This window comes from Neofelis nebulosa, chromosome 13, assembly GCF_028018385.1.
Source record: "Neofelis nebulosa isolate mNeoNeb1 chromosome 13, mNeoNeb1.pri, whole genome shotgun sequence".
NCBI classification, from domain to species: domain Eukaryota; kingdom Metazoa; phylum Chordata; class Mammalia; order Carnivora; family Felidae; genus Neofelis; species Neofelis nebulosa.
Genome location: NC_080794.1, coordinates 72,896,498 through 72,908,741, shown reverse-complemented (window position 1 = coordinate 72,908,741; position 12,244 = coordinate 72,896,498). Strand labels below are relative to the sequence as shown.

The 12,244-nt window shown below is 42.7% G+C and overlaps 1 protein-coding gene across 3 annotated transcripts in view; it reads right to left on the bottom strand.

The window, feature by feature from the left end:
- Nucleotides 1–7,394, bottom strand: part of PDCD4 (programmed cell death 4) — a 28,075-nt gene extending 20,681 nt beyond the window's left edge. For all 3 annotated transcript variants that reach the window (XM_058697755.1, XM_058697756.1, XM_058697757.1), the window contains exons 1-2: nt 7,240–7,394; nt 1,506–1,612 (exon numbers count right to left, since the gene is read on the bottom strand). In XM_058697755.1, coding sequence (XP_058553738.1) covers nt 1,506–1,548 — 43 coding nt within the window. In that variant the 5' untranslated portion in view covers nt 1,549–1,612; nt 7,240–7,394. The remainder of the gene's footprint in view (nt 1–1,505; nt 1,613–7,239) is intronic.
- Nucleotides 7,395–12,244: the final 4,850 nt, after the last annotated feature.

Genomic DNA, 12,244 nt, shown 5'->3' with positions numbered 1-12,244 from the left:
CACTAACTGAAAAGAGCAAGGGTAGTAACTTTGGGTTAAATAAAGTGACACTTAAAGAAAAATAAAGGACTTTTAAACAGAATAAAGAAGCATGAAATGAAGTCTTAAAAGTTTTCAGATGGGAAGTCAGTGTTAGAGGGTGAGTGTGAGACATCATCATAACCATCATCATAACTGAACTACTATACTACAACTACTAGCAACAGTCATAGTCACAGCAGTAGTGCAACTTCTTTTGTCATTATCGTCACCGTTGTTACCACTAGATACCAGGTTCTATGGTAGGCACTCTACATACGTGATCTATCATCTTCACAAAGCTCTATAACAAAGCTGTTTATCCTCAATTTACAGATGGAAGATGTTTCATAGAAAAGTCACATATCTAAAAAGGATTATGGCCAGTATTCAAATCCACGCTTAAATATCAGATGATTATAACTGTAGAAAATACAGAGCTAGAGTACAGCAGAGTAGTGACAGCTAAAGACACAGGACAAAGGAGTGATTATAAGAGAGAAAAGCAGAAGAGGAAGGAGAAAAAAAAGACCAGAGATCAGACAAGTTAAATGGAATTTCAAGTAAGAGTAGGTAATTGAAGAAAACATTAAACATTTACCTGTAACATATTGCTTTCATTATTCTACAATTAAGGCAAACCACCAAACTCATCCAGAAGATAAAGGACCTCAAATTATAATAAACTGCTTTAAACTGTCCCTTGGAGTCCTAAGTATTCAATTTAAACATCATTTCCTACAACTGGATTTCTTTTCAACTATTTTAATATCCTTTCAAATATGTTTGTATGACTGCAGCAGAACATATCTAGGTATATTTTATATATTAGACCTTATAATTTTTAATTCATGTTTCTATCAATTACTCATTTATATTTCACTATTCATACTTACCTAGGTTTAGGGTTCCATAACCACTATTGATCTGACTTTAAAAAAACCAAAATTCAAAAGATGAAAAATCTCACCATTCAGAATATTTCAAAATCCTACTTAACTCTACAAAGATTAGTCTGAAAGCTATAAGTATATTTTAAGTTGTCTGAAGTTACTCAGCATTTGGACAAATATTCTACAAAACCATTTTTATGGAAAATAAGGAAAATACCATAGGTAATTTATAATAAAAAAATTACTAGGAAAGAAATCAATAACAGTTTATATTGCAGAAACCACTAACTAGTTCATTTGAAAATATTAATGAGGAAGTTCACTATTCTTCTCCATTCTGTAGCACATAGTTTATTATAAACAGTGGAAAGTTAGAATGTATGGAATGTGAAAAGATGGGCAGAAAAGAACATGTGAAGAATTTCTACAAAAATAAGAATCACAAACTTGATTTTTTAAAACAATACAACTTACTTGTAGCATAATAAGATGGCTTTTAAAGTAAAGATGGTTTTAGTATTATGTTTTCAAAAAATTTGGTATGACCTCAAACTTGCTCACAATATAGTCAAGGTTCAAAATATTCTTACTTACCTGTGGGGTTTACATTCAGTATCTGCTCATTTTCTACATCCATTGTTCCTTAATGTCACTTGCACTGATTGAATTACTAATGGAAGTCTTCCCTTGGGATCTATTTCCTTAAAAAGAAAAAAAAACCTTCAACATCTTCCAAACTGATAGAATTAAGGTAAATTCAATTTACTTAATCACATTGTAAAAAAAAATAAAACCAGCACATAATTTTTTTTTTAATTTTTTAGATGTTTTAATTTATCTTTGAGAGACAGAGAAAGACATAGCACTAGTCAGGGAAGAGCAGAGAGGGAGACACAGAATCTGAAGCAGGCTTCAGGCTGTACCTGTCAGCACAGAGCCCAACACAGGGCTTGAACTCACGAACCACCACATCATGACCTGAGCCGAGACTGGACACTTAACCAACTGAGCCACCCAGGGGACCCAGCACATAATTTTTTTTTTAACATTTATTTATGAGAGAGAGAGAGAGAGCGTGTATGTGTGTGTGAGTGAGCAGGGGAGAGGAAGAGAGACAGGGGAACAGGGGATCCAAAGCAGACGTCACATTGACAGCAAAGAGCCTGATGTGGGGCTCGAACTCACAAACCATGAGATCATGACCTGAGCCAAACTAAGCCACCCAGGCTCCCCTAATTTCATTTTTTTTTAACGTTTATTTATTTTTGAGACAGAGAGAGACAGAGCGTGAACAGGGGAGGGGCAGAGAGAGAGGGAGACACAGAATCTGAAACAGGCTCCAGGCTCTGAGCTGTCAGCACAAAGCCCGACGCGGGGCTTGAACTCACAGACCGTGAGATCATGACCTGAGCCGAAGTCGGACTATTAACCAACCGAGCCACCCAGGCGCCCCTCCGCTAATTTCATTTTTAAAAAAAGAGCTCTCTTTACTTTGAAAAACAGTTTACCACAATTAACATTTGGTTTCAATCTTCCTGACAAGTGTATCTGTGTCCAAAATAACCCTCCATGCTTCTGAATGTGCCAAAGCACCCCTCTAACTTGAAGATGTATTTGCTATACATGGTTATTTCAAGTTAAAGCAGCATATACATACTCCAAATTTTTCAGGACTACCAGTCCTCATAATTAATCTGATGTACATAATATTGTATAGTTCACTACCAATGAATTGAGAACTACTACAAAACGCAAGCAACAGTTTTGGTTAATCAAGCATATCACAGGATTCTGTTATCACACCACAACACATCTGAAGGCAGATACAGCTGACATTTCATCACCCAGGTGTCTATAATTAGCATTATAAGACTTTGGGAGAAATTTTTAATGGTGTTTTCTATAATTATAATAAGAGTATTTTCATAATCAGGGCACCTAGGTGGCTCAGTTGGTTAAGCGTCTGACTTCAGCTCCGGTCATGATCTCACCATCCATGAGTTCGAGCCTTACATTGGGCTCTGTGCTGACAGCTCTGAACCTGGAGCCTGCTGCAGATTCTGTGTCTCCCTCTCTCTCTGCCCCCCCCCCACTGTCTCTGTCTCTGAAAAATGAATAAACCTTTAAAAAATTTTTTAAAGAAAAAAGAGTATTTTCATAATCTGAAAACCCCATTCTTATTTTTAAAAATTTTTAAAGATTTTAAAGAAATTTCTACAGACCCACTGGGGCTCAAACTTACAACCCTGAGATCAAGAGTCACATCCTCTAGGGGTGCCTGTGGCTCAGTTGGTTGGGCATCCGACTTCGGCTCAAGTCATGATCTCACAGTCCATGGGTTCAAGCCCCGCGTGGGGCTCTGTGCTGACAGCTCAGAGCCTGGAGCCTGCTTCAGATTCTGTGTCTCCCTCTCTCTCTGCCCCTCCCTTGCTCATGCTCTGTCTCAAAAATAAATAAAAATATTTAAAAAAAAATTAAAAAAAAAAAAAAAGAGAGAGTCACATGCCCTACTGAGCCAGCCAGGTGCACCCCTCCTATTCTCCTTAAAAAAAAAAAAAAAAAAATGTGCCTAGGGGCGCCTGGGTGGCTCAGTCAGTTAAGCAGCTTAAGCTCAGGCTCTTTTTTTTTTTTTTTTTAAGCATCAGGCTCTTGATTTCAGCTCAGGTCATGATCCCACAGTTTGTGAGTCTAAGCCCCATGTCGGGTTCCACACTGACGGTGTGGAGCCTGCTTGGGGTTCTCTCTTTCCCTTTCTCTGCCCTTCCCCTGCTCACACACATTCTCTCACTATCTCTCAAGAATAAATAAAATAATTTTTTAAAAAACTTGACTATTTAAAAAAGGAGTAAGTACAATGGTAGTAGCAACTCAGTATTTTAGACCTTAGCTTCAAAATGACTTAAAAATTATTAATGCTGTAAGGTGTTGAAACCAGTTACCTTTAACTTAGTGATATAAATCTAATGTTACATGAAAGACTAGCAAAATATATTTCATGAAAACTATTACCAGAAGGTATAACCAAATATGATTTTAGAATCTCTCTGTAACTATTTTTCAAATAGTGGTTTATAGTACTTAAGCATTGATCTGTTCAAATCATGTAAGTTAGATATAAGCCCTTCCAGTCATTTATAATCATTTCACGAGCAGTGTGCTTTAAGATATGCACAAATTAATGAAAAAGACTAATAAACTAATTAAAGGAAAGTCTTTCTCAAATAACCTACTATAAGATCTCATTTTAAGATAATAATATATGATGCCTCCTGGGACTCAACTTTTTTTTAAGTGAACTTTTCCCCCAACATGGGGCTCAAACTCAGGATTCCAAGATCAAGAGTTGCATGCTGCACTGAACTGAGCCAGTGAGGCACCCCTCAACTGACTTTTAAATTCCTCAATATATCGTTTTAACATCTCAAAAGTTTGTAGCCCCTTTGCTCCAGAAAAGGGTATTATTTTGTAAAACAAGAATAAACACACCTTAATGCTAAAATGGTAAACTTCTGAATATGGCATAATCCTTAGGCTACTAAGATGCTATATTGCTTCAGAAGAAAATGGGGTGATCGCTCTCTAATTCTATTCAGAATAAACAGATTCTACATAATGATCTTTCTAATATCATAATTTCCAACAACTCTGGATTTAAGGGGGAAAATGAACCTTAAAGATATGTATATAGAGATACATATAAATATATGAACAAAAATAGTTTGTAAACCTAAACATATACTGTTCTACGTGTCTTAAAATTTGTCATATCTCACTTCAGTATATGGGTTACATGACACAGAAAAGTGAAAATGTCCTATGATGTGTGTACGAGCTTTTTAATAGGATTACATTAGGAAGTCTTTTTCATACTTGATGCAAGTATGATCATTGACAGGACACTTTCTGCAGAACCTTGCTACTAAAGGAAATTATTATAACTAATATTTATAAAGCCTTTTATAATTCACAGAGAATTTCACATGCATCATTTCATGTACTTCTCAGAACTTTGAGGTTTCCATTTTGCACACAACCAAATTCAGAGAAGGTAGTTAATCTGTCCAGAGAGAGACAGCTGCTCAATGGAAGAACCAGAATTAGAAACCAGACCTTTTCAATCCAGTACTGCTTGCACAAGTTCAATATAAGATTTTAATATATCACAAGAAGATTCTTTTTTAGGGCTAACAGACAGAAGCTTATTAAAACACAGACTTATTAAAGTCTTTGGGGCTAACAGACAGAAGCTTATTAAAACACAGTATTTAAAGATACTACTTTAAACACTACTTTCCAAACACTAAAAATAATATTTATTTAAACTATTACACAGAAGACATTCAGTTAGTCAAAGAAAATTATTAGGTAATGACTATCATCTATAACTTACCATATTTGTTTTTATTAAGTAATCCTAACCCAAAAAAAAATGTTGTCTGTGTCTTTAGGCAATGGTAACGCAATCAAGAACTCAGTCACACTTGATAGCAACACAGACATTTTAAGAATTTAGAGAAGGATAAAAATACATTGCATGTTTTTCCTCTCTTCAATTCGTGGAGCTTTTTTCCAGTTTACTTAACAATCCTTAAGATTTTTGCCCCAAAGTTAACAAAAATATAAAGCAAAAACTCCAAAAGCCACATCCTTCATACTAAACAATAAAACTAATTTTGAATAAAAAAACAAAACTCTACATATAAGTTGAGCAAAACCAAGGCTAGCATTAAACAATTTTCATTTCTTCAATAGTTTTACAGAAAAATATACTCAGAAGTATTCAATTGCCAAGACATTCCCTAAAAGACAGAGCCTCACCTCCCCCCCTGGCCCAAAATCTGTTCCCTGAAATACACCCCACAAACCACTCTGACATTTTCTGGAGTCAAGTTTAGGCCATATGCTAACCAGAAAATTATTTGTATTCATTCCAGGGCCACAATCACAGCTAATTAGCAACTTAAAATCAGCTAAAAGTATTCAACCACAATGATGCAAAAGCAAGCACTGCAGAAAATATCAAAGTGTCCTGTATTTTCGCACTCCCAGAAACTATTTTCCCTTTCTCATTACTACAACAGAAAAAAAAATAAAAATAAAATAAAATATAATTCAAAGATCCCTGCTGAGATTGTAAGGAATTTAAGAAACCTATAATGAAGGAAGGTTAATGGCACAAATACGAATAATTAAACTCAGAACACATCTGCAGTGCTCCCTTTTTAGAAGAGTATATGAAGGTTTCTAAAAAGCCTCACATTAGTAAGAATGCCCAAATCGTAAAACTTAGCAGAAAAAATACAAAACAGGCGGTGACTCTTTTTTTTTTTTTTTTTTTTTTGTCTTCCACACGAAGCCGCATTTTTGATCATTTTACTCATTGTAGATCCTGCACAGTTGCTGGTTCCATAACCAGTTCTCACAAGGGCATACGAACAGGAGATACTGACTTCTGCAGTTAGTTTTTGAAGCTCCAGCGGAGTGGGGGGGCGGGGGACCCCTTCTCGTGTACATTGCAGAACCGAACTGACAAATGCAGCAGACTCGGCCTGCGCTTCACAGAAAGAGGGCTCCCTTCCTGTCTTTGTTTTCCCTGGGAGATTTTCACTTGAACTAAAAAAGCGCCCCTTTGCCCCAAGTCCGCGCAGGGCCGGGGAGGCGGGCACGTGTCCGCCTCCCAGCGGCCCCTCCCGCAGCGGCTGGCCCTCCTCTCCGCCGCGGGTGCAGGCCGGGACCCCGCGGGCCCTAGTCCAGGCAGGCCCCAGGGGCTGCTGGACCGCAGCGGGACGGGCCTGGGCTCCGGGTTGCGGGCCGAGGGCCAGGGTCGGTGATCGCCGAGCGGGGGACCGCGTCTTCAGGGGGGCCCCCCAAGGGACGCCGGGGGGGGGGGGGGGTTGGGGAAGGCGCGAACCTTCCTCACAGGATTTCAGTCAAGCCAGAAAGACGTCTCCCAACGCCCTCCCCTCAAAATAAAAATGAAAACTCGGCCTTCTCGAGGATGAGGAGTAGTCCCTCGCTGGCGAGCGCCCCGCGCACCCCGCTACGCGGGAGGGGATGCAGGAGGGGGCGGGCCCGCGCCACCGCGCTCCGGGCCCGGGCCCAGAAGGAGGGAACAGGGGCCCGCCCTCCGCCGCCCGGGCGTTGGGGCGGCCGCGGCCCTACTTGCGGGGCTCCGAAGAGGAGGCCGGACCCTCGCCCACCCGGCCGGGACTCGGCCGCGGCCTCACGCCCCCTCCCCCTCCCAACGTGCGGCTGCCTCAAGAGGACACGGAGCTGAGGGAGAGGACGCAGTCGTCCCGGGAGTGCGAGCCGCCCCGCTGGTACTGACCCCTCGGGCCGCTGCCGCCGCTTGCCCAGGTCCTCTGTCCGCCGGCCCAAACCCCGCTGCTCAGCCTCTGCCGCCGCCTCGGAGCGTCTCTGCCCCCTCTCGCTCTGTTTGTTTTTGTTTTGTTCTACCCAGTAACACGGGGGCGAGAGAGCGGCGTTTATTGGTCAAAGCGAGGAGGTCCGCTGGCCAATCGCGGCGGTGGAGCGGGAGCAGAAGAGGAAAAGGGAGGGAAGTGAAACGTGGAAAGCCGGGCTGGGGCTCCGGAGGGCGCATGCGCACCTGACTCCTGGGACAGTGGGAGCCGGGCGGGAAGCTGGAGGCGGGAGGTTGGGAGGCGCCGCCAGATGGAAGCGTAGGCGAAAAGGCAGTGCTCTGGGGTGAGGACTAGGCTGAGGCTGCCTTGACCCGCTCACCCTTTCCTCTTACAGGGTAGTCAGCAATCTCGCCTGAATGTTGGGCTTCCTGAGGGCCCTGCCTCCATTTGCAGAGGCTCCTCGGTTGAATACCCTTAATCTCTACAGATGCTTCTCCCGCTGGTCCTGTACACTCCTTGGCTCCCAGTGTGCACAGTAAGAATTTTATCTCCGTGAAAGCTCTCATCCCTTGAAGATAGAAATCATTCCCATGTCACAGATGAGGAAACAAACAGACTCAAAACCTCTTTGAAGTCCCTGTGCGAATCATGACTAGTCAGGCCTCTGGGATTCAAACTCCCGCATTCCCGCTGCAAGGCTGGGGTTCTCAAACTTCGCTATAACTTCTTTCTTGAAACTTGCACCCCAGGCAGCTGGTCTCTGAGTCTTTCCTCCTTGGCTGCATTCTCTTTGGCTTATCTCGTGCTTTCATTCTTCCTCCTTCCCTCTCCCCGGAGGTAATGACCAGAACCTTCTGCTGTCTTTGTGCTCTCAGGAAAGAACTCAGCCATTATCTCTGGCCAGATTTTACGATTGTCTAATGTGCAACACCTCAATGAATGGTCTATGCGGCCTTTCAGCAGCACAAACTGCCCCCTCCACCCCCCCACCCCCCACCCCCCCAGCAAGCTCCTTCACCTGACTTACCTCTATCTGCCAGTCACCCTGCCTGGGAATCATCTCTAATAGTATTAACTTCTCTGAACAACGGCAACAACAACAAAACCTTCCTTAGCTTTCCGTGGCCCACCTGGAGCATCACTACCTCAACCAGGCATTTAGGGCCCCAGAGTGTGGCTTTAAGACATTCTGGCCATGTCTCCACACCTTCACAGGCCACACGCCCCTTTGGCTGGAAAGTACTTTGACCTCTCGCGGTTCCATATGCTTCCCCACCTCCTGAGGCTTCTTTATGGTATCACCTCGAAGCACCTCTCTTATCCCCCACCTCTACCTGGTACAATCCTATCCATCCCTCTTGGCTCTCCCACACAGGCCTTCTTCAGCCTCATGACTTGATATGAGTTTCCTGTCTCCTGATTCCTCACACTAATGACTTGTTGTACCTCTGGGGACATTGAAACATTCGGCCTGGCATTGTGCTACCTGCGTCCCTGTCCTAGCTCTTCTCCCCCATTAAACTGTCACTTTGTTGAAGGCAAGTTCACATCTTGCTCATGTGTTACCATTGTAGGTCTTAAGAAGATGTCTTGCATGTTTACTGTACTGGTGCAATAAAAATTCCTCGATCTGAGTTCACAAAGGTTCTCAGCATTTTGTGCTCATCCCCACGTTCCTGGACAAGAGCGTCTTGGCTTGTCCAGCATCTGAATTAGCCTTATGAGTCACTTTTACTTTTTAAAAACAAAGCTTCCCGGTCACTCAGTTTTGTTTTGTTTCATGTTCTCCATCACCTGCAGCTGTCTCGTTTCTCTTCTCTGCCAGGGTTCATCCGTCCTCCACTGAGCAGTAACTGCTGGCTCCTTTGCTTCACCCATCCCCCTCTTTCTCCACATCTTTCCTTTTCTCACTCCTTTTCAGCTCGTGACTCTTCTTCCTCCCTGCCACCAACCTCCTTGGGCTTCTGCTGGGTTCTTTAATTTACTGATTCATTTAATATATTTATTAAACACCTATCGCATACCCAGGCCACAGTGAACAAGCACCCCAAGATCAATGAGATAACAAAAGAGTAGGATGTGATCACCCACTTTTAAAAGCATCTGAAACAACCTATATCTTTTTAGCAAATTACCCCAAAAGAATGCATTGTGCAGTAAAATGTTCACATCCTTTTTACCCATCATCCCTAGATATGATGTTTGGCATCCCAGCACCCACCCTAGAGAATGGCCCTAGCAATAAGAAATGGGATTCTAGTTTGGACCAAGCAATAAGAAATGGGATTCTAGTCCTAGTTCCCCTACTAACTACCTATAAGAACTTCAACCCCTCTCAGGACCTCTTTTTTCACCAGTAAAATTCAGAAATCGAGTTCAGTTAGTGGTTAGCAAGGTATTTTCGAAAGAACATGAATTTTGTGGAACTTTAATGGATATCATGAGAAATATGTGGGAGGGACTATTCTATAATCATATCAACCCAGAAAGAAATTGTTTTAACGAAGTTAAAGCTGGTTTTGGGGGGAGCCCAACTCTTCTCAGTATTTTTAATGAGCTAATGAGCCTTGAGAATCTTGAGAGCCCAGAGTAAGAAGCCAAGTAGCACTTCTCCAACTTATTTAATTTTTCTCCCACTAATTAATTTAATCAGTGTTACTTAGAAACCAGTTTGGGAAATATAGACGACAGCCACTATCATCAACATTCCTTCCAGATGTATTAAACACTGGCCACGTGCACCTTTGCTAAACGTTAAAGAAGAATAACCTGAAAAATGGAAAAGTATCCAAGTGCTAGGAATTTTTGTCCATCAAATCAATCCACAAATATTTATTGTGTGACTGTTCTGTGAAAAGCACAGAGCTGACCCAGCTGTGTTCTTGGCAAAAGGCATTACATTCTACCGTAGGGTAAGTAGTGTCTGAAGCATAGAGCTGCCCAGGCTTCTGGGCCACAGTGTATACACTTTCATTTCACATTATAATTGCTCACAACCTGACTTTCTGTTTCCTAAAGCCCTGTGCTTGTGGGCTTGTGTTAATTTAGCTGTTGGACGAGAGAAAAGGGGAAAACCCTTCATCTTAACTCATTCTCTCCAGAATCACGGGAGTTCAACTTCTATTTCCTTTAAGAATGACCCATTCCAGGGCCACCTGGGGGGCTCAGTCAGTTGGGCGTCCAACTTCGGCTCAGATCATGATCTCACAGTTCACGAGTTTGAGCCCCACATCGGGATCTGTACTGACAGCTCAGAGCCTGGAGCCTGCTTCAGATTCTGTGTCTCCCTCTGTCTGCCTCTCCCTCTCTTTCAAAAATAAACATTTTTTTAAAAATTAAAAAAAAAAAAATGACCCATTCCAGTTTAGGCGAGGAGGGGCCACCACTGTTGCCTGGAATGAGAAAGCCATTCAGAGGTGGCAACAGAACCAGTGCTGTGTGATCAGAGAGGTACACCGTGTCTCTCTTCTTCCCCATACCCCCAGGTTTAAGCACTATTGATACCTGGAGGGACACAAAGAATGTTTAATTTGTTAAGGTGTATGGGGGTTAGGGTGGAGGACAGTTTCTAGGTGTTGCCTCTTAAGATGGGTTATTGACTATCTCTAGCTAGCTGTGCTGCCTCGGGTGTTTCACTTCCTCTCTCTGGGTGGATTGAACGCCTCAGTCTTGCACTGTAAAAGGAGTTGGCCCCTGCAGGGAGTCTTTAAGGAGTCATTCCAGTTTTGACACCATGACACTGGGCAAGGCACTGAGATGGCACCATTGCAGTGCTGGTAGTGGCGGACCAGGGGTGTGAGGGTTTGCCACTGGTGACAGGGAAGAATTCATCGCCAGGTGTGGATAGAGGAACTGTCACTCTCGCCCCAGGGGCTCTCTCTAAATGCAAAGCTCAGATAACCTCACCTCCTACCTTCACAAAGGCAAGACTGAAGGCTCAAGTCTTGTTGGAAGCACTAATGAGTTATTGTGAGTAAATGACTTGGAAATACATAGATGTTAGGCAAAAGATAAGCACCTCAAATTACTATTATTGTCCTTGGAACTTCCAAGGCCTTTTCATTCTTTGGGCAAAGCCCCATTTGAGGACACAAGTTTGTCAGTAAGCACTGTTCCTGCCCTTGAATAAGATCAAAAAGAGTCAGTCTCTCTCTGGGGACTGAGGGAAGCCTTAGCCCACTTCCTGAAGAAGAATTTTCAGATACCGCTGCCATTTGCCACAACATCTACCTGAGCTGACTTCTGCCTCCTAGTTCGTCAAACCAAGGACTGAATTTTAAGAATTCCTATAAGGCACTGAACTGCTCTTTAGCAGAAATGATAAAAGACATGGAACACACTCTGAGGGGAGAGTTGCATAAAGAATTCTGATAATGATGATAACCAACATCTGTGTTGTGTTTTAGGGCTCTGTGAGCACTTTCACATATATTTTTGCCCCCTCCCTGTGACGTGGACAAGCAGATATTACTCTCCTGGCTTTAAATATGAGGAAAATGGGGCTTGAGCCGGTAACTGGTAATCATAGGACTTTCATGATAAAGGAAATGTGGGGGATCCCTAGTCCAAACCTTTCATTTTGCAAACAGAAACAGAGACCCAGAGAAGTTTAGTGAGTTGCCCAAAGCCACACAGCTAGTCAGTAGTAGAGCCAGAGTACCAATGAGGTCTCAGTGTCCCTTGCATGGGCTGGGCAACATTGACAGGGGAGTCCAGACCTTCTGGTACCCAGGCCTTGACTAGATTCTTTCTGCCACTCAACTTTGAGTCTCTTGAATAAAAGTTAAATATCTGAGCCAATTTTGGTCCCCAGAGCCTCCTGCTATCTGTGGAGTTCATTTAAGGTCCTGGAAGTGAGGGAGGAGGGGGAGTGGTGGTAGGGAGGCTTAGAATGATATTTAGAAGCTGTTGATGGGGGCATTTTTTAAGAATATCTTTCCTAGACTAAAAAACATAGACTAATGGGCAGCA